This window comes from Eretmochelys imbricata, chromosome 13 (genome assembly GCF_965152235.1).
Source record: "Eretmochelys imbricata isolate rEreImb1 chromosome 13, rEreImb1.hap1, whole genome shotgun sequence".
NCBI lineage: Eukaryota > Metazoa > Chordata > Testudines > Cheloniidae > Eretmochelys > Eretmochelys imbricata.
In genome coordinates this window covers 20576883-20598788 of record NC_135584.1, presented here as the reverse complement: position 1 = coordinate 20598788, position 21906 = coordinate 20576883, and the positions used below count along the sequence as shown (strand labels likewise).

The 21906-nt window shown below is 49.6% G+C and overlaps 2 protein-coding genes across 4 annotated transcripts in view; both read right to left on the bottom strand.

Annotated features, from left to right (window-relative positions):
- The window catches only part of SYS1 (SYS1 golgi trafficking protein), a 51899-nt gene that overhangs the window by 5865 nt on the left and 24128 nt on the right, over window positions 1-21906 (bottom strand). The window lies entirely within an intron of this gene.
- Window positions 1-21906, bottom strand: part of DBNDD2 (dysbindin domain containing 2) — a 55562-nt gene that overhangs the window by 10618 nt on the left and 23038 nt on the right. The window contains exon 1 of one of the 3 annotated variants that reach the window (XM_077831788.1): window positions 3674-3737. The exons of the other annotated variants lie outside the window; for them this stretch is intronic. Within the exon in view, the coding sequence (XP_077687914.1) occupies window positions 3674-3716 (43 nt within the window). The 5' untranslated portion in view covers window positions 3717-3737. Of the gene's footprint in view, window positions 1-3673; window positions 3738-21906 lie in introns of those variants that run through there. 3 annotated transcript variants of the gene reach the window in all.

Here is a 21906-nt window from a genome sequence, read left to right as displayed (position 1 = left end):
CCATTAATGGGGTACGGACAGGGGGAAAGGGGAGGTTAACAGAGTATAAATGAGGGAAGGGGGTACACTCTGCAGGGTGTGGATCATTTCTCTAGGGAACAACTCCAAGGAGCACAGCTTCACACCCGATCCGGCCATGCCATGCCTGGGCATTCCCTCAAAAGCATCACCCCAGGTCCTGTGAACCGGAACAGGGACACACTGACCCGGTTCACACTAGTGGTGGAGGAAATCACAGTACCCTGGGCTCCCTTTGATTGGAGTCCTATCTATAGAGGTGAACTCCCAACCCCTGCCAGAAGGGGGCATTACAGTGAACAGGTCGGGGCAGTGACGGTGTGGGGAGCTCGCAGCTACTCCAGTCTCAGCCCCTCTCAGCAAGAACATTGTAGGATAAAGGGTAAAACCACCCTAAGAATTTGCAACTTCCTGCAGTCTTGGGGAGAGGCAGCTAGAGCAGAACCCTTGCAATGATCTAGAAGAGGCCAGTGGCAATAAGCTGACCATAAACTGGATGACTGGAACCTGCCGAATGCTCCTGTACAAACTCTCTGTGCAGCCTCCCTCTCAGATTCTGATTGCAGCAAAAGAAAAAACTTAAACCCAAACCTGCTGGGTGAGAGGGAGTGCACAGGAGGCGGGGAGAGGGAGGGAAGTGGTTTTAGCAGAGACAGAGCAGGAAAAAACAGGAGGGCGGAGAGCAAGAGTGTCAGTAGGGTGAGGAGGTGACACCTTGTGATCCTGGTTTCTGACATGGATTCTTCGTGAACGGTATTCCAGCCAATCTTCAACTCCTCCGTGACTCCACACTAAAAATATCCCCACAGCCCAGAGCTCTCTCCCTAGGAGAGTCCGCGTCACAAGACCCTGCTATTTACAGGGCCTGATTCACTTGACATAGAACCCTGAGCAGGATAAAGCCAGGAGAGCATTAGGGAGGATAAGAGGAGGTGGGGAGGCTCATAAGCCACACAGGGGATGTCTACATAGCCCATGGCAGCGAACCTCCCTGCCCAGGTCGACAGACTCGGGCTACAGGAGCTTGCGGTAGTGCTCTACAATAGCGGTGTAGACAGCGCTGTGAAGTTGGAGCTCGGGCTCTGAAGCCTAGGGATAGGGGTGGGCTTTACAGCCCGAGCTCCAGCCCAAGCCACAACTTCAAAGCGCTGCCCACACAGCTATTTTTAGAGCGCTAAGGTGAGTCCTGCTATTCTGCGTCTGTCGACCCGGGCTGGGAGGCTCGCTGCTGCGCGCTGCGTGGGCAGGAAGCCTGGGCACCATGTTCTGCCCCACACACTGGAGCTCTTCCAAGTCCTGCAGAGAGACTCCTTAAAGGAGCTGGGATACCACCCCGTCTCTCCTCCCTAGCTGGCCTGGAGCTGGCCTGGCTGTGCAGAGACCTTCACTGACCCGCTGTCTGCTCGGCTCCATGGAGCTTCTCTATCCAGGACACTTGCTGCTTCAGGGGTTTGCTCCTGTCCTTAGGTTCCACAGGTGACAAGAAGAGATTTGCCGTTCCGGATCAGACAACGGTCCAGCCAGTCCTGGGCCCAGCTTCTGGGAAAGGCCAGTGCCTGGTGCTTCACAGGAAAGCAGCCTGCACCCCCACCAAAAGGAATGCCCCCAGCTGAGGGCACAGAGCTATCCATGCCAGGATAGGGCCAGCCCTTCCTGCCACTCAGCAGCTTGAGAGATCATAGAATATCACAGTTGGAAGGGACCCCAGGAGGTCATCTAGTCCAACGCCCTGCTCAAAGCAGGACCCATCCCCAATTTTTGCCCCAGTTCCCTAAATCGCCCCCTCAAGGATTGAACTCACAACGCTGAGTTTAGCAGGCCAATGCTCAAACCACTGAGTTATTCCTCCCCCGGATGTGACTGCCTGGATCTCAGCATGTAGAACTACTAATGATATTACAACGGATGGAAGGATGAAAAGGATGGAGGCGCCAATCACCATGGGGCGTAAGGGCAGAGAGACTTCAGGGGAGGCTGGTGCATGGTGACTGCGAGATGGAGGCAGGGGGGTTGGTGGCTGTGCAGAGGTGAGCAGCCAGGAAATAGGGATTGTAGAGCTGAGGGCTTTGGTGAGGGAGCTGCTGCTTGGTCGGGTGGAGAGGTGCACTGCACGGGGAGGGGACGGAGAGGAGCTGGTGGGCGGGTTGTTTGGGGTGCATGGAGGGCCGTGGGAGGGTGCTGGTAGAAGGGCGTGGGATTAGTGAAGGGATGTGGGAAGGCGCTGGCGGAAGAGCCCTATGGGGTGTGTGGAGGGATGTGGGAGGGCACTGGAGTATGGGCTGAATTGTCTGGGGAAGGACAGAGAAGGGCTATGCCCGTGGGAGGAGAGGGCTGCAGTGTCCATGGGACCAGTGGTGGGCGGTGCTCTGCCTGGTGCCTGTTGAGAGCACGTTTGGTGGCTGCTGCCTGTGGAGTCTATGCTGCTGTAGCCGGGACCAGAGCTAAAGAATTCACTAAAAAGGGAAAGGGTTCAGAGAGTCGTGTGCCGGGGGCAAGGCCTGGGGCAAGGCCTGGGGCAGCACAGCCCCACTGGGCTAGCACTTCCACACGGACAAAAGCCCAACTCCCCCCGCCAGCCCAAGACACACGGCTCTCTCCCTTACCCTCTCAGTCAGTTCCTTCCAGTACATGGGCACGCACGGGCACACCCAGAGGGGACTGACTGGCAGAACGCAGGGAGGCGGCTAGACAACACGGCTATCTGGCTGAGCAGCAATCGCTCATGTTTGACTAAATTTACAGAGCAAACATTTGGCTGAGAGAGACGCACACAGTGCAAGGCTGATCCAGGTGTGGCTGAGTGGGGGTGCAACGTAAGTGTGTGAGAGAAGGAGCAAGTGGGTGTAGGGGAAAGTTGTGTGAAACAGACGGGAAGTGTGTGTGAGTCACGGGTGACGGCCACTGCCAGTGCCCATGATATATGACACTTTGGGGATGGGGGTGAATCAGCCGCTTTCTGTACAATAGTCAGGATTGTTCTGGGCTGTTGACCGCTACAAGATAATTGTGAATCCCTAAACTCCGTGTTTTAAGTGGCCTGGAAAAAGCCCAGCTGTTTAGGACAATCCCAGCTGCAATAAATGTTCCTGCACTGGTAGGGCAGCACTTGCATCCTTAGTGATCCCACTCAGTTTTAATTTTTTTTTTTGCCAGGACTGTGACCCATGGCGACCCTGCCCACTTTAAGTCCCCCTGAGCTGGGCCCGCGTAAGAGCTGCAGTGTGCCCCCCTCCTGCGGGAGGCTGCCCAGGCAGGAGGCAGCTGCTGTCTGTGCGCGTGGGTGAGCGGGCACTGGCCTCCGGCTGGCGGTGGTGACTGTGCCCGGGGTGCAGCTGGCAGACAGGGGGCTGGTCCAAGCCCCGCTCAGTGCAGCGGGCATCAGGAGCGTGCCCTCAGCCTCACGTGGGTCTCAACACCGGGGCGCTGTCCGGGCCAGGGAGGGTCCCTGCGGCGGGGAGCGTTAGAGCCCTGGAGCAGGCGTTGCACGGGAGGGGAAGAGGGCGCCTCCTGCCCGGTCCTGCACATGTCCCTCCATGCCTGCTCCCGGACAGTCAGCGGCAGGGCGATCCCACCCACCGAGCCGGGGGGACCCTCGCTGGGAAGCCACCGGACAAATAACCCACCCCCGCACCAGCCTTCCCGAGACGGGACTTACAGGGCAGCCTCCTGCTCTGGCTGTGAGCTCCGGGTCCGGACATGGCCAGCAGCGGACGGGCGGGCGGGCGGGCGCTGTCTGCTGCAGGCAGCCCAGGGCGCGCTCAGGGCTGGGCGGGTGCAGGGGGCGCTGCAGCCCGGGGCACGCTGCTCATCCCTCCAGGCAGGGCAGGCAGCGCTCCAGCGGGGCTGGCCCGGCCGAGAGTGCAACTGGGGCTGCCTACCGGGCCGGGCTGGCTGGGGCTCGGCAGACTGTACCAACTGCGTGATCCGCAAAGGGGGTGGGAGTGCGGCTCGCACGGGCTGCGGGCTCCCGCTGGCTGTACCAAAGCCAGGCGCTGGAGCCTGGGGCGGGGGCTGCCTGCCAGGGAGCGCGCGGGCAATCGCCTGTGGCTGCAGGGGCAGCGGGGCGGGAAAGGGAGCAGGAGATGCTGAGGTCCCCGTGAGGGCGGCTGGGAAGCATGTGCAGGCGGGACCCAAGACAGCAGACTGCACCCTGCACCGGGCTGGAAGGGGGGTGTCTATGGCGAGCGTCTCAGCTCTGACCCTGCAAACCCTCTGCCTCCTTCCAGGCACTGCAGCGCTGGCAGGCTGGCCCTGTTTGCACAGGATGGGTTCTGGCCAGGGACACAGTGTCACCCTGAGCTGAGTGGCTCTGGCAGGCACTGGGGAACCCTGCAGTAAGGGGGCACCGTGAACCATGGCACTGGGAGTGGGGGGAGGATAGGTGACCTGCCCAGGAGACCCAGGGGAAGCAAGTCAGGGCCCTTTTCTCACCCCTCCCTGGGCCGCAGCATGGAGCTGGGGTTGCACTCAGCACTGCAGCCTGAGGCCTGCCAGCAAAGGGAGCCAAAGCAGTGACACCAGCTGGGAAAAGCCAGCATCCTTGCTGCACTTATGGCAGAAGGGGGTGGGGGGAGGATAGGATATCAGCTTCCCTCCATCCCAGTGCAACAGGCTGCAATTGCTGTGGAGAGAGCTCATATATACAGAGCACAAGAACTGGCGCATCTGGAAAACTGCCTCTCCCTGCCTACTTGGTGCTAATGTTAATAATTAATGTCTTATGCTTCTCTATATGCACTGCACATATGATCATCAAGCAGGCAATGGGCTGCAGACTCCATTCTTATCATAACTGATTCCCTGCGTCTCCAGTACACAGATTCCCTTAGAGGCCTCTGTCAGCCTCATATCCAGCATGTTTTCCTCATTAGCTCTTTGGCTATCACTGAAACATGCTGGGCTTGATTCTGCTCCTAATGGAGTCAATGGCAGAGCTCTCAGGAGCAGGGCCTCTATTTCCTTCCTCCATCTCCACAGAGTGACTCAGTCCCTCCGTAGTGCCAGTCCCTGCTCTGGACAGACAGGATCTGCTCACAGCCAGGATTCACAACTCCTCAGAGCATGATTTGCTCCCCCTCCTCTGCATGAAAGGGAGTTTCCCACAACCAGTGTCAGTCCCACCCAGCCAACTGCCTCAGAGGGTTTGCATCACCACATTATCAGACAAGTGGAGAGGTTGGACTTGTCTGCATCAGCTGTTCCTGACTTGGACACTGTTGCTTTGCTGCCCTCCTGACTTTGGCCCCTTGACATGGTAGTTGTAACAGAAACCCCTTGCCACCAATGGTAGTTAACCTGCTATGTTAGGAGGCTGGTTTGAGGGAGGGAGATGATTCACAGCTCATGCATGGAGGTTTATTTGTGCAGATCTGATGCCACTGGTTCCATCTGATGCAAGTTAAATTAATTCTGAGGTTTCAGTTTAGCCCACATGATTATTTATCCACATCCAAAACCCACCCCAGAGTTCCACATGACTATTTCTGTCCATAGCCTGGGATCCAGATTAAAGAGCATTGGTAGGGGCACAGGACTGGAAGAGCAGAGGGACTGCAGGTCAGTATTATGGGGTCCCAGTAGAGTGTTTGTGAGGGGCTCAAGATTAGAATAACAGGGCCACTGCCGATCTGGATTGAGGTATATTGGTAATGTACAAAAACCTCTTGCACTGCCCCTATCAGTGTTATGAGGGGTTTTAGCCAGTAGTATCACTTCCTCAAATTCCTGTCCCACACCTTCCTTTCTGATCTCCCTGATATACACTCTCAGCTATGGGAGCTAGAGGCCAGGGCCAGGGCCTCAAACCAGATCTCTGCTATAGTACTTCTCTTTTTCTAAATTGGCACCAGTCACTAACATGAGATTTAAGGCCAGATTCTGCTACCCTGATTCACAGTGAGTAGTCCCTTAGTCTGAGTAGTCCTGTTGATTTTCATTAGAGCTAATTGAAGACTAAGATACTACTCAGTGGGAATACGAGAGGCATAATCTGGCAAATAATAAATAACAACACAACAAACATGCACCCCTCTGCTGTCTCACTCTTTACTGTTTCCATGGCAAAGAGTATCTTAATTCTTAGAATTAAGCAACATCGCCCCCTGCATGTAGCATACATTGAAGCATCCTGGCATTTTACCATAGGGCCCCACTGCCTGTTGAGTATCAGTTTTACTCAAATTAAGTTAATGTAAACCAGCCCTGCAAGTTCCAGCTTGGTCCCCTCTGCTCTTGGCCATGAATGCCTGGCCTGGGGAGAAAGGAGAGAGGCAGAGGTGGAATCGCGCTACACAGCAATCCATCAGGAATGGACACAAGGGGCCAACAGCATGTAGCCCTGCTCAGGTGGAATCTTACTTCTCTCTGACAGGTACCTGAAGGGCCTGGCTCTTTTCTTTACACCAGCATCACTTGCGGGGCCAATCAAATCTCCTTGAATTGAACTGTCTCTCTCCAGGTCATCACAGTAACTAGTGCCCAGAATTACTAAGATGGCATCATAGTCACAGGTCAGCTGCGAGCCCTCATTGCAAACCTAGGGGGAAAATGGCTCTTCCATCACCATGGCACAAAGTTCAGTTCCTGCCAGAGCTCCTGAGGCAAGCTGGTAATCTGAGCACTCTGATCATCAGAATAAAATGCAACGTGACTTGTTCCTCCTGCATTTCCTGCTCAGGTTTCTTTCTTCTATTATAGGTTTGCAGAAAACAGGAGGTTACTCAGGTCCCTGACCACTGGGACAGGGTGGGAGGATTATGGAATAAATCAGCTGCCAAGGGAAAGGTGAACAAGCCCCAGCCAGGCACTGAATCATAAAGCAGTGAAAATAGATCTTATTCTTTACAAGCACCATGTGTAAGAGGCTGTACGTGAGATGTGGCTTGATTTGTTCAGTAAGTTGCAGGAGTAAAGATGGAAATTGGCTTTTTGCCATGGACGTTCAGGGTTTCTTTCCTAACAAATTACAGCTGAGCCAGAGTGCAGCCCATCCAGGCTGAAATGCCATCTCTGATCCCTGCAATCTTGCAGTTCCCTTAAAAGGGAGATTTTGGTCCAGGATAGATGGGAGCCTGAACAGCTCCCATCTATTGAAGAAATATGGCTGCTGTGAAGTGAACGTGTCTCACGTGGAGCTAGGAAGCTTGGAGGAGAAGCACAGAGACAATGGCAGGGCTGGAGATGGTGGATGATTCCAGGTCCATTAATGCGGCTTCTGAGGCAATGTCAGTATGTGATGGGAGGTTATACAATGGGGTAAATTAGGCTGTCTCCTGTTTATGCTGCTTCATTAGATGGATGCACCACTCCTACCTGTTCAAACCCCAATGCAAGTCACCTGCTAAAGTTTCAGAGCAGGTAGCTCCTGTCTTGGGGCAGGTGATAATCACTGCATAGATACATCACTGGCCTAGTTAGTGTTTGCCAGAACTGAGGAGGAGGCTCATAGCAGGAAGTAGCATCTTTATTGTCTCCCCCCCTCCCACCCCACTCTTCTGCTGGCAGCAAAATGTGCCTAAAGCATAGATGTTTTGGGACTTGGGGCTCAGCTAACAGAAAGTTGTTGAACTAGGCATCTCAACTGCCCCTGAAATGCTGTCCCATGCATCTCCGCCAAGGAGCCACCTCGCACTCCATAGTTAACATCTGCCCCCTGGTGGGTGTGAAGTGGAGAAAGGGAAATGTTTTTACCCTCGCGAGAACTTTGTTTTCTATGACTCTGACCAGCTGCTTTATTTGGGGTCCAAACAGTAAGGAATATGGCCACCAGAGCAAAGGACACTTTGACTTGTCAGTAGAGCTCTGCAGAGAACAGAAATTCCGTTTCATGGAGGATTTTGAGATTTCTAAAATTTTTTTTCTGAACAAAATTTGAAATCCTCTGCAAAAGAGAATTCCAAAACAGTTTCATTTCAAATCAAAATGTTTCATTTTGACTTTATTTTATAATATGACAATAATTCTAATATAGAATATAAAACAAATTAAAAAAATAAAAAGGAAAGGTTATTTCAAAAAGAAAAATCAAAATGTTTCATTCTGAAAATGTTGAAGTGGGAGTGTTTCAACATTATCTGAACTATTTCCCTCTCCTCCCCCCACCCATTTTATTTTCCTAAATGAAATTTCAGCAAAATCAAAACAATTTCATGAAGCGTTTCATTTTTGCTGGAATTGCATTTTCAGCTGGAAAACTGTTCCAGCCAGGTTCTTCTTACCTGCTCTACTTGTCACGTTTTCCCCACCATCACCTGGCCATAGCCCACATCCCTCAAACCAGAGGCCATTCTGTCTGGTCTAACTGTACTCCTAAGTCACTTGGATACATCTGAAAATGCCCTCCACGCCCAATGATAAGTCTTCCTTACTGCTGGATTTCCCATCTTGTGTGTGTCTTTTAGGCTTGGGGCAGGAACTGTCTCTATATTAGGGTGTTGGTACAATGCTAAGCCCATTGTTGGTGTTAAACAAATAAATCAAGGCTAATGACTAGCCAGAGCCCTGACATTCAGGAGCTTTTATTTCCCCCTTGTTTTCACATCAGCATGAACATTCAGTTCACATTTTTAAAGTGTGAATTCAGCACCAACTACCCCAGGATGGGTATAATCTTTGTTCTGCATGAATGGCCCACAGGGGTAAGAAATGAGTTCTGTGTCCATGGCCCCCTCACACCTTAGCCTCTCCTCTGCTGAGAGCACCAGCCTATGCCATGGGGGAGGATGGATTTTGTGATGTAGGCAGCTGCCCAGAGCCACCAAGTCCCTTCACTCAGGGGCCATCATCAACCACCAGATGGCAGTGACTTCTCAGGGCTAGCGAGGAACTGATGGTCTACACAAAAAGGGCTGATTTCCGCAATCCCTGAGCCACCTAGTCCATCTCAGTTAAACACGTTATTACTGTAGCACCTGCGGCCTTTGTCATGGACCAGGAGCCCATTGTTCCAGCTGCTGTACAAACACAGAACAAAAAGACAGTCCTTGCCCTGGGTACACTAATCCCTTCATTTTAAACATTCAAAGAGCTGAAACGCAGAGAGGACGGTCTGTGAGCACAGCCACTGGTGGTCTATTTAGTCCACTATCCTGCCTGTATACTCGATGTCCCTGACCAACTCTGCAATGCTGCATATCAGGACAGATAGGGATTTCCCCCTACCCCTTGCCGACCAATCCCTCTACACTGTGAAGCATAAGAGTTCATCACTGCTGTGCCTTTGTACATACCTGCTTTACAGTGCTCTGCCCACATCACTTTCACGAACAGTCAGACACCAGACATGGTCCCCTGGACACTATCATAATCACTAAGGAGAGGAAACTCAGAGCCAGATTCCCAAATGGATGGTGGCGGACCCCTTGATTCCTTCATAACCCTCCTCATCAGCTAGATCCACTCAGCTGTGGAGTCTGCACTGCGAGCATTTGCCCTTCCTTTGCCCCAGCTATTGTTAAAAGCATCAGAAAATGCTCCACAAATTCTCGAAGTGGTTGATCCAGAGATCCCACAAACAAAGCAGGAACTTCAATCCCTTCTTGACTGCCCATCTACCGAACAGGACAGTGCCCCATGGCCTGAGGTGCAGGGACCCAGTGCCAACACCTCCGAGCTTTACGCAGCATGTTAGCAAGGCAACTTTCACAGATGAGATCAGAGCTGCTGATTTGTTTATCTTGAAAGGACATATCTAAAGCAGAGCCAGGTCCCCTTCCACCCCAAACCTGCAGAATTCAGCCTTTGTGCCGCAGCGCCTATCTCTTCTATGCCGTACTGATTAATCATACACTTCGACCCCACTGAAAGGCGAGAGGAGGCAGAGAGAGTTGGGAGAAAAGAGGGGGAGCTTCGAACAGGGAAATGCCAGCAGCGGTTTCAAACAGAGCAGTATTGCTAGATGCATACACAGGTACACGTGCCTGCCGGCACACACAAACATACACCCATGGGATACATACGCACGCTGGTAAAGCACTTTTCAATACAGCAGTGTTTTACACACAGAGACATGCTACTAATACGCTGACATGGAGGCAGATGCATTGCTGGATATATATACCCATTTTAAAACACATGTATACACATATATAGGTCAATACACACTCACACCCATGTCCACATACAACAGTGCCTTCAACCCAGCAGCATTGCAGGCACACATACTCACACACACAGGTCCACCATCCCCGGGAGTAACAGGGACAGTAGCAATAGTAACAATCTTTGTTCAGGTAGCCATCCTGGTATTAAAAGGAGAAGCTAGCACTCTCCTTGTACTGTATATTTAATCACGGGCTCTGTGTTTCCAGCCCCATTGGGGCAGCTCCACTCTCTTGGAGATCAATCTACTGAAAGGCACATGCAGTTTCAGCTTTCCTGCCTTGTGTTCTCTCTCTCTTTGGCAGGTTTCCCTCCTTTCCCTCATGTTCTTTGCATCCCAGGCTTGATTTCACCTGCCTGCTTTCTGGGCACTGATTTGATATTTGTAGAAACTGGAGATGGAGAAGGCCTATTCTCTCTACTCTCTCCTGGGGTGGGGGGAAGGTGCAAGATTGTTCTCTGCCAGTAGATTTGTTAGTTCATTGTTAAATGCCCCAAGTGATGAGACTCACAGCCTTTGCTCTGGTAGCTGTTCTAATCCAGTGGTTCTCAACCAGGGATCTGGGGGGGGCCACAAGCAGGTTTCAGGGGGGGGCCACAAGCAGGTTTCAGGGGGGTCACCAAGCAGGGCCAGCATTAGACTTGCTGGGGCCCAGGGCAGAAAGATGAAGCCCCACCGCATGGGGCTGAAGTCCGGGGCCCTGAGCCCCGCCACCTGGGGCTGCAGCCAAAGTCTGAGCAATGTAGCTTCACAGGGGCTGAGAACTGCTGTTCTAATCATTCCCCTTGACAGGAAGCTTGCCTCGGATATTCAGACTACACTGTCCTTTTCTGAATTTCATCCCACTCATCTCAGGTGCACCCCCTGTGTATAACACTGAATCATCTCACAGTTTGTTTAGCTCTTCTTACCTCTCCCAGAAATCAGCCCCTCCAGCCCCTAAATGCCCTTCTATCAAGTAGTGAGCAGCCCAGAACTGTACATGATATTCCAGGTATGCTTACACAGGAGCTGTAGAGAGGTCTGTAGGGCAGTTCCTCGCCAGTCTCTACTGGACTTAGAGCTCCCTGTGTCAGATCACTCCAGGTAGCTGGTGCTGGTTAGGGTCAGCAAGTCACAACATCACAGCTGGAGTCATCTACACTCTAGATCAGTGATACTCAGACTGTGGCTCACGAGACCAAGTGGCTCTTTAATGAGTCTCCTGGGGCTCTTTGCAGGACATGATATTAAAACACTCTGTTATTAACCAGTCAGGATGCTTCTATTATGTTATTAACCAATTAAGTTATCAACTTGCACTAAGTTATTAGCTTATTTGCTGTGGTGAATACACACACACACACACACACACACACTATTTCCCATCATATTGTTTAATACAAATAGAACTATAGTAAATGAAGCAATGAATTCACACTACTGTGGCTCTTTTGGGTAATCTGGCTCCTGAACAACTGAGGAGTATCACTGCTCTATAGACACAAAGAAATCAGGCCAGGAGCTCTGGAAGCTCAGAATGCCCCAGTCTGCTGGGAGTAGGCCTACAAGTCACAACGCTCAGGTCTGTGAACTTGACTCTCACTTTAGACCCACTCTATGCTGTGGCCCTAGTCACCAGCTGAGGAGAAACAATCACACACCCAGGTTAGTTTGCTGCTTCTTTCTTCAGAGCCCTGTTTATATCACCTTCACAAAGAAAGTAAGGGGGGAGGGGAAAGGTGTGCAAAAAATAATACAAACATCAGCCTAGTCAGCATTCAGACTGGGGTCCTCTAAGCTTCAGTAGCTACCAGGGAGGATCCTTTCCAACCCCTGCAGGTTCCTCAGGGCCGGCCAACCAGCCAGCTCTGGTTACTAAAGAAAACATCAGTCCTAGCCACCCCCTTCTTCATGGGGGGAGTTCTCCTTTATGTTGTCCGGCCAATGTCCTTTATGTTGTGTGGGCCAATCATGAGATGTTGATCAGCTGTGTCAACTGCTTCCCAGCACCTGCCTGCTGGTCTTCTCTCTGGGACAGGGTTTGTACTCTTTTTTCCCTGCCCCCCTAGACTATTAAAGGGGCAGATTGCTCTGTTATACACACTTTTACTTCCCTTCCCTCAAATCTATTCGTCTTTATTATGAATTATTACTATCACAAATACTGGCTCAGGAGAGAGGACACCAGAAACATTCTGTATGTAATAAATCCAAAGCCGGTTCCTTTCACATTTCCCCAACTTTTCTCACCATGAGAAGGACAGCTCTCCGCAGCAATATCCAGAGCAGCTCTCTACAGCAATATCCAGAGCCCCAGGTATTGTGCCAGGAATCATGAGAGCTCCTGATAGTTATTTATTTATTTATTCTTAATAATAATTAAATTTGCACTGCTATTGTCCCTTTCATCTCAGGATCTCAGTGGCTTTATAAACATTAATTAACAAAGCCTCAGGACTATTCTCATTTTATGGGTGAGGAAACGAAGGCACAGACTGACTTTCTCAAGGTCACACAGTGAGCTGATGGTAGATTGGGAGTGGACCCCAGGAGTCCTGACTGCCAGTCCCCTTCCCTGAACGTTTGCTGTGCTGTTCCACTTCTTGGTTTCCTATGTTAAATTGGAAATTCTCCTATCTCGGGAAGATAGAATCCCTCACTATTGATGTTACACCCTTCTCTTTATTCTTTCCACAGTGTGCATTACCCCCCACCCCATCTGCAACTCCCCAGCAGGCCCTGTCACCCTCAATATTGACATGTGGTTTCTGGTGTCACAGATAAATGAGGTCACAGCCTCTGTCTGAATTGACATCACCTCAAGACCTCAGACCCTAGGGAGGACCAGTGGCATTTCAGAGAGAGGGAGCTCCCAGGTACCTCTCAGCTATCTTGCCTGTCTGCCACAGAACCTCCCATCAAAGCCCTTACAGAACAATCCCTGAATGACAATGAAGGCCCCAGGGAAGAAGAAAGCCCTCATTCACCAGGTACAGTCAGTCCTTCTTCAGACCCTGTGATGAGTTGTAGTGATCCTCCTCCCTGAACCTCTGAAACTGGCAAAGGGATTGAATTGGTTGGGCGGAGAGAGAATTTGCCCTTAGACTAGAATGATATAGACTGTGAGGCCTTTGGGGCTGGGACCTGGTTTTCCTGCGTGTTCTGTATAATGCGGAGCACCTTGGTGGGGCTCAACCACTAAAGCAATAACAAACACATCCAGTGGGGAAAGTCCCAGCAAGGCCATGGATTTAAAGAAGTCGAAAGTGATGCTGAACACATACTAGGGTTATCCAGCAGTGGCCTTTTAAATGTGGCACTGACTCATAGGCTCAGAGACATTAGAGATAAGAAAAAGACCTATCAGGTCCCATCTAGACTCTGGTCCCCCAGAGGACAGGGCAGGATTGTCCCCTACAATGCATTTGCTAGCGCTTTGTCCACTCTAGTTTTAAATCTATTGCCTCAAGTGTGCCTGGTCTTTCCCTTTCACAGACTGAAGATGAGGAGACTGGAGCATGTCAGCTGAGTGACATGGAACAAGAGAAGAACCATCTAAAGACAGTAAGGAGCCACCCTGTTTTTTTAAAAAGAAAAGGAGTACTTGTGGCACCTTAGAGACTAACCAATTTATTTGAGCATAAGCTTTCGTGAGCTACAGCTCACTTCTTCGGATGCAGCACGTTTTTTTACACGTTTTTTTACACGTACCAGCCCCTGGTAAATAGGTGTCGCCCTCACTATGAGGCAGTGGACACTGTAAAACTGGACAGTAGTGTGGGGTCTGTGCATGTCAGGCACCTTGTTCCCTACCCCTCTGCAGGCTGACCTGTAGTGCATGGACTCTTCCAGTAGTTGTGTGTTTGTTCTTCTCAAACTCTCCCTGGTTCTTGGCTGGAATTTAAAGGGAGGGCAATGGTGTGCATGTCAACATCTTAGTGTCTCTGTCTTCTATGGGCCAAGGGCCCAGAAGGGATGCACAACTGGGGATCTGTCTGACAGGCTGGCCCAAGGGGCTAGAAAGGATGTGACTGGCCTGTAGCTTCTGCTTCCTTCTCTGGCTGTGACAACCTCACGAGATCAGGGAAGGCAATAAAGTATTTCAGCCTTTCATTCCCATTGTACCCAATCTGGCAGATACTCAAGAAGCTGTCACTGCTGAAGCTGCTGAAGAACGCTGATCACAGGATCCTCCGGCTACGTGCATTAGCTGTCAGCTACTGGAAGTCACTGACATTCCAGGAGCCTCCCACCCTCACTGCTGCCCCCTCTGGGTGAGTCACTGTATAACGGAATCCCAGGCTCTTTGTGTCCCGTCTAATGGGCACGATACATGAACCTGAGGATGGTTACATGATGGTGAGCTTTGTGAGAGTACATTGTGAGATGGGGAGTCTTTGCAGGCTGGGCCAGGAAGTGTGACTGGGGCATGGGGAAAGTGAAAGGTGGCAGATGGTGAAATTAGCTCATTCAGAATATTTTAGGCCACCTCTCAGCCATGATTCCATGGGGCCACAGACAGTCTGATTTCTGCTGCCAAATGCCTGATTTAAAAAGGGGGAAGTGGTGTCATGCCCAGATTTCTCCAAGAGGCTAGTGCTGGAGGGCTGGAGTCATCAGCGAAGGTACTAGAGGAGATATGACCTATAGTAAGTGGAATAGAGGAATTTCAAATCAAAGAAGGCAATTTTGAGCTGTATCCTGTAACGACCCTAAGGCAAGAGAGCTGCCTGGAGATGGGAGAGATATGCTTGTACTTTGTATGCTTGGCAAGGGCAGCAGCAGCAGCAGCCCATCCTGCACAGGCTGGAGTCTGGAGAGCTGGGTGGTGGACAAGGGAGGTACAATTGTTGAAGCAGGATGAGATGACAGTCGGGAAGAGGCTGGGAGTCAGACTGTCCCAAGTGCTAATCCTGGCTCTGCCACTGATTCAGGGGGTGGCCTTGGGGTATTTCCCCTTCTAAATCAGGCACTCTGAAACAGAATGATCTGGACAAACAGGAGAAATGGTCTGAAGTAAATAGGATGAAATTCAACAGGGACAAATGCAAAGTACTCCACATAGGAAGAAACAATCAGTATACAAAATGGGAAATGACTGCCTAGGAAGGAGTACTGTGGAATGGGATCTGGGGATCATAGTGGATCCCAAGCTAAATATGAGTCAACAGTGTAACTATGTTTCAAAAAAACCAAATTTCATTCTGGGATGTATTAGCAGGTGTTGTAAGCAAGACCCAAAAAGTAATTCTTCTGCTCTACTTCACACTGATTAGGCCTCAGCTGGCGTATTGTGTCCAGTTCTGGGTGCCACATGTCAGGAAAGATGTGGACAATCTGGAGAAAATCCAGAGAAGAGCAACAAAAAGGATTAAAGGTCTAGAAAACATGACCTCTGAGGGAAGATTGAAAAAATTGGGTTTATTTAGTTTGGAGAAGAGAAGACTGAGAGGGGACATGGTAACTGTTTTCAAGTTGTTAAAAGGTTGTTACAAGGAAGAGGGAGAAAAATTGTTCTCCTTCACCTCTGAGGATAGGACAAGAAGCAATGGGCTTAAATTGCAGCAAGGGTGGTTTAGGTTGGACATTAGGAAAAACTTCCTAATTGTCAGGGTGGTTAAGCACTGGAATAAATTGCCTAGAGAGGCTGCGGAATCTCCATCATTGGAGATTTATAAGAGCAGATTAGACAAACACCTGTCAGGGATGGTCTAAATCAGTGGTTCTCAACCAGGGATCTGGGGTCCCCTGGGGGGCTGCGAGCAGGTTTCAGGGGGTCCGTCAAGCAGGGCCACTGGGGCCCAGGGCAGAAAGTGGAAGCCCCACTGCATGGGGTAAAGCCTGAGGCCCTGAGCCCCACCACCTGGGGCTGAAGCCAAAACCTGAGCATCTTAGCTTCATGGGGCTACCTGTGGTATGGGGCCACAAGCAATTTCCCTGTTTGCTGCTCCCTAACGCTGGCCCTGGCTTTTATAGGCAGAAAATCAGTAGTTGAGCAACAGATGGGCCATGGAGGTTTTATAGCATGCTGACAGGGGCTTCCGAAAGAAAAAGGCTGAGAACCTCTGGTCTAGATAATACTTAGTCCTGCCACGAGTGCAGAGACTGACTAGATGACCTCCCGAGGTCCCTTCCAGTCCTACAATTCAATTGTCTAGTCATTTCAGCTCTCTGTCTCAGTATCGCTGTCTGTCAAAGGAAGATCATATGAGTTCTCTCCCGGACTCATGGGGTGCTGTGAGCCAGATTAATTAGTTAATTTCTGTCCATTGCTCTGAACACAGAAAGCATGATGAAAATGCCACGTATTTGAAATAATGGAGGTACGTGAGGGCAGTCACAGTCCGGATCACCGTGATCATCTCTAAAACATTGTTTTCCTTTCACTCACGTCATTGTTCCCACCTCAACCCTTTGTCCGGGCACGTGAGAGGCAACACACCAAAGTAGCCAGGTCCCTTACTCCAGCCATCTAGCAGGACCACATCCTTCTTTCTTTGCAGTAGCTCCTTTTCAATGCTTGCACCTTGCCCTCTGTCTCTGAGCCACTCAGACTCTTCCTCCTCCTCCTTTTTGTATTGGGGAGGGGGATGTCTTGTGTGAATGGCCCCTGCATGTTTCCTTTTGGCTTCTCTCACTCCTGCACCTTATTGCCAGAATGATCGTTACCATTCCCTGTGGGCTGCATGCTCAGTCAAAAGGCTTGTCTCTGTGGCCAGTTCCAGGACAGCTGGGTTAAGAGGACTGTTTTATAAGCTGTTTTGGAATCTGCAGTTGACTGGAATGGAAAACAATCGTGTTTCGTTTTGGATTTTGTTTTAGGACAAGTGTCTCCTCCAAGGACCCAGACAAGCCTCAAACAGATGCTGGTGCTAATCCTGTCACCGATCCTGAGGACATGGATACAGATGCTGCAGCTGTGCAGAGTAACCTTGAGCTGCCCTTGAAAACCCAGCCTCCTGATCTACATCAGAAGTGCTGGTTCGAAGGCCTGCCCAAGCGGCTCCACGTACCAGCTCCCAAAGTGCTCTGTAGACCTGCGACCCAGCGATGGATCAAACCCTGCTGCACTCGGTCCTGTGGCGAGACTCTGGAGCACACTCTCACCATCCAGTACCAGGAGTGACAGTGTCTGCTCCCTGTAAGCTTCCTGGTGCTGGCTTTCGACTGAAGAGAAAATCTCTGGCATCCCCCTGTAATTTTCTCTCCTAGACATTGAGTCACTGCGACTTTCTCTCCCCTAGCCAGGCTGGATCCTTCTAAACCCTGCCAATGGCCAGAGGTGCTTCCCACCCCCACCTTGCTGGCCCTGAGAAGCTGGAGATTGAATGAGGGACCTAACCTGGAAACATCTATGTAGCAGCAAAACAAGCGGCAGGGGGACTAGCATGCAGGGCCCCCTCTTCTATAGGTTCTTATACCCCACTCCTCACCACAGTATTGAAGCACCTAGAATTTTCACTCCCCCAGCCATGGTGCCAGAGGGATTTGAACCCAGCCATGCTAGCAATACAAGCAAGAGCCTGTGCCCCGAAGCCACTTTTAATACTTTCCTGTTTTCCTTCCATAGCTAGGCACTCTTGTCTCAGCCACTCAGCACAGACGGGGCAGGACAAATTGGGTTAATCCAGTGCAGAGCTTGTAGGTGTCTCCATGAATTCTTTGATGAGGTTATTCCCAATAACAGCAGTGCCTGATCCAGGTCACCAGTTGGTCCTATTCTTAACTGAGTATTCATTATATATGATAACTGCTTTCAACTTTTTGATAGCTGCTTTCAACTACCTGAAAGGGGTTCCAAAGAGGATGGATCTAGACTGTTCTCAGTGGTACCAGATGACAAAACAAAGAGTAATGGTCTCAAGTTGCGTGGGGGAGGTGTAGGTTGGATATTAGGAAAAACTTTTTCACTAGGAGGGTGGTGAAGCACTGGAATGGGTTACCTAGGGAAGTGGTGGAATCTCCTTCCTTAGAGGTTTTTAAGGTCAGGCTTGACAAATCCCTGGCTGGGATGATTTAGTTGGGGATGGGTCCTGCTCTGAGCAGGGGGTTGGACTAGATGACCTCCTGAAGTCCCTTCCAACCCTGATATTCTATGATTCTATGAACTGTACATACACAGGGCACTTTGCCAGTCTAGTAAAGACGATCCCTGCCGTGAAGGGCTCACATTCGAAGTCTGTTCTCCTTGATTGTGGGTAACACATCGCGCCTAACAGAATACATTCCCTCCCCATGGAGGAGGTCACCACTCATTAACAGGACCTTCCCCCCTTTGATGAAGTCCCATCATTCCCATCGACACTAATAGGATTATGACATATATAATTATCATCCACATTAGCTCAGTCCCAGCATGAAGCATGCAGATTCCAAGGCAGATAAACAGCTACCCTCTTGCTGTGGGTTGGTGTTTCAGCCTCGAGAAGCCCCGATCACTGCACTCGATGATACTTCTCTCTAGAGAAACAGCACTGATGTTTGTTTTCCTTTCAGGGCTTGCAGATGTTCTGAGCTGGGCAGAGACTGAAATGAGGTTTCAAGAGAAAGATCAGCTGAGTGATGCACTGATCCATAATTCTACAAATAAAGGGAATAATCTGCATCCTTCAGACACGAAATGTGTCTCTGGCATGTGTCAAAGTTGGAGCCGATTGGATTGAGTTTGCCAAAGGTGGCCAAAGCTGTAGTTTCCACCTCACTTGCATTCACAGCAATGCAGATCTCTGAAGAGTGGGCTGCAATGGACACTCTGGTTATTGAGGATACTTGCATGTGGACAAGGAATTTGATTTTGCCTCTTTTGTACAATCACTTGAACATCTACTCACTATAATAGGTCACTTTAATCCCCGTTGTAACTTTGTAACTCCACTAAAGTCAATGGCATTATTTCAGGGATGGATTTAGCTCATTATGCTACCTTTAAATGAAACCCAAAGAGGAGCTCAATAGTTTACCAGCAAATGAGTTCCTTCTCCTAAACGAACAGGCCTAGCAGAAGGTCATTTTTATGATCTCCATCCATGGAGGGTTCTTCTGTCTGGGTCAGGAGGAAGGCATTTCCTGGGACATCCTTGGCCCAAAGAGCTTTCATTTTCCCTAATCCACAGATCCAGGAGGGAATAGAAAACGACACAATCCTGTGCCCATCTTCAACTTCCAGAAGGCCTTGACACTGGTCACAGGCAGGGTTAATGTGGGTATAGTAACAAGTGAAACATACAGCAATGTGATGTCACAGAGGCTGACCTGTGACACTCCCAGACCATGAAGTGATGTCATCAAAGTGGGCAGGAAAGAGCTCGTGTGGGCAAAGATTAGATTCTGCTCTCATTTTCACCAGTGTAACTGGAAAGTGACCCCCACTCACATCAATAGAGCCTAATGTAAGCAAGAGCAGATGCAGAAGCAGGCCCTAGATATGCAAAATGGTGTGTAATCCCCCAACACACGCAGGTTAGGGTGATGGAAACAACTGTGGGCAGGTTTAGCATGGGAAGATTTATTTCTGTGATAACAGCTAAGGCCTTGATCCTGCGAAGACTTTAAGCACATGTGCTTAACGTCATTTACTTCAATTAAGTTAATGGAACTACTTACAGTGCACAAAGTTAAGCATGTGCACAAGTTTTTTCATGATTGGGACCTAACCCACAGGTCTCCAGGAAAAATCACCTAGACCCTGAGAAGAAAAGGAGTACTTGTGGCACCTTAGAGACTAATCAATTTATTTGAGCATGAGCTTTCGTGAGCTACAGCTCACTTCATCGGATGCATACCGTGGAAACTGCAGCAGACTTTATATACACACAGAGAATATGAAACAATACCTCCTCCCACCCCACTGTCCTGCTGGTAATAGCTTATCTAAAGTGATCATCAAGTTGGGCCATTTCCAGCACAAATCCAGGTTTTCTTACCCTCCACCCCCCCACACAAATTCACTCTCCTGCTGGTGATAGCCCATCCAAAGTGACAACTCTCTACACAATGTGCATGATAATCAAGTTGGGCCATTTCCTGCACAAATCCAGGTTCTCTCACCCCCTCACCCCCCTCCCAAAAACCACACACACAAACTCACTCTCCTGCTGGTAATAGCTCATCCAAACTGACCACTCTCAAAGTTTAAATCCAAGTTAAACCAGAACATCTCGGGGGGGGGGGGGGGTAGGAAAAAAACAAGGGGAAATAGGCTACCTTGCATAATGACTTAGCCACTCCCAGTCTCTATTTAAGCCTAAATTAATAGTATCCAATTTGCAAATGAATTCCAATTCAGCAGTTTCTCGCTAGAGTCTGGATTTGAAGTTTTTTTGTTTTAAGATAGCGACCTTCATGTCTGTGATTGTGTGACCAGAGAGATTGAAGTGTTCTCCGACTGGTTTATGAATGTTATAATTCTTGACATCTGATTTGTGTCCATTTATTCTTTTACGTAGAGACTGTCCAGTTTGACCAATGTACATGGCAGAGGGGCATTGCTGGCACATGATGGCATATATCACATTGGTGGATGTGCAGGTGAACGAGCCTCTGATAGTGTGGCTGATGTTATTAGGCCCTGTGATGGTGTCCCCTGAATAGATATGTGGGCACAGTTGGCAATGGGCTTTGTTGCAAGGATAAGTTCCTGGGTTAGTGGCTCTGTTGTGTGGTATGTGGTTGTTGGTGAGTATTTGCTTCAGGTTGCGGGGCTGTCTGTAGGCAAGGACTGGCCTGTCTCCCAAGATTTGTGAGAGTGTTGGGTCATCCTTTAGGATAGGTTGTAGATCCTTAATAATGCGTTGGAGGGGTTTTAGTTGGGGGCTGAAGGTGACGGCTAGTGGCGTTCTGTTATTTTCTTTGTTAGGCCTGTCCTGTAGTAGGTAACTTCTGGGAACTCTTCTGGCTCTATCAATCTGTTTCTTTACTTCCGCAGGTGGGTATTGTAGTTGTAAGAAAGCTTGACAGAGATCTTGTAGGTGTTTGTCTCTGTCTGAGGGGTTGGAGCAAATGCAGTTGTATCGCAGAGCTTGGCTGTAGACGATGGATCGTGTGGTGTGGTCAGGGTGAAAGCTGGAGGCATGCAGGTAGGAATAGTGGTCAGTAGGTTTCCGGTATAGGGTGGTGTTTATGTGACCATTGTGTATGAGCACTGTAGTGTCCAGGAAGTGGATCTCTTGTGTGGACTGAGTTATGAATATATGAATTATGAATCATTATGAATGATTGTGTATAAAACTTGGGGTGCTAAAGAATCGTTTTTAACAAATAAATACATAAGCAATTTGTTATTGTAGAGTTGCTTATAAGGGCTGGGCTGCACACACTGGTTTATTATTATTATTTGTTTGTTTGTTTGTATTGAGTTAGCTCCTGGGGACCCCAGCCATGGATCAGGGCCCCATTGTGCTAGGCGCTGTACAAAGAAGTGGTCCCTGCCCAAAGAGTTTAGAATCTAAATTTAAGACAAGAGACAACAGGTGGATGTGATAAACAGGGTGAGCCCAAGGAAACAATGCAACAGTACTGGTCAGCATGATAAACAGTGGTCACAGCTGCCTAGCCCATGCTATTGGCATCAAGGGAAAGCAGAAGTTTGTTACTGTAGGTTGCTTATGAGTGCAGACCCACTTCCATTGTTTGTGTTTTACATAAACATTTGCAGAGGCTTTTAAAACAGTGACAATCTCCAGAGGAAACGGGCACTTGCATTTCCTCAACTTCCTAATCCCTTTCAACATTCAACATATGAGAAGCGGCCAGAAGGTGGCGCTAGGACTTCACATTGCAATTCAATTCAATCGGCGTGGTAAGTTACC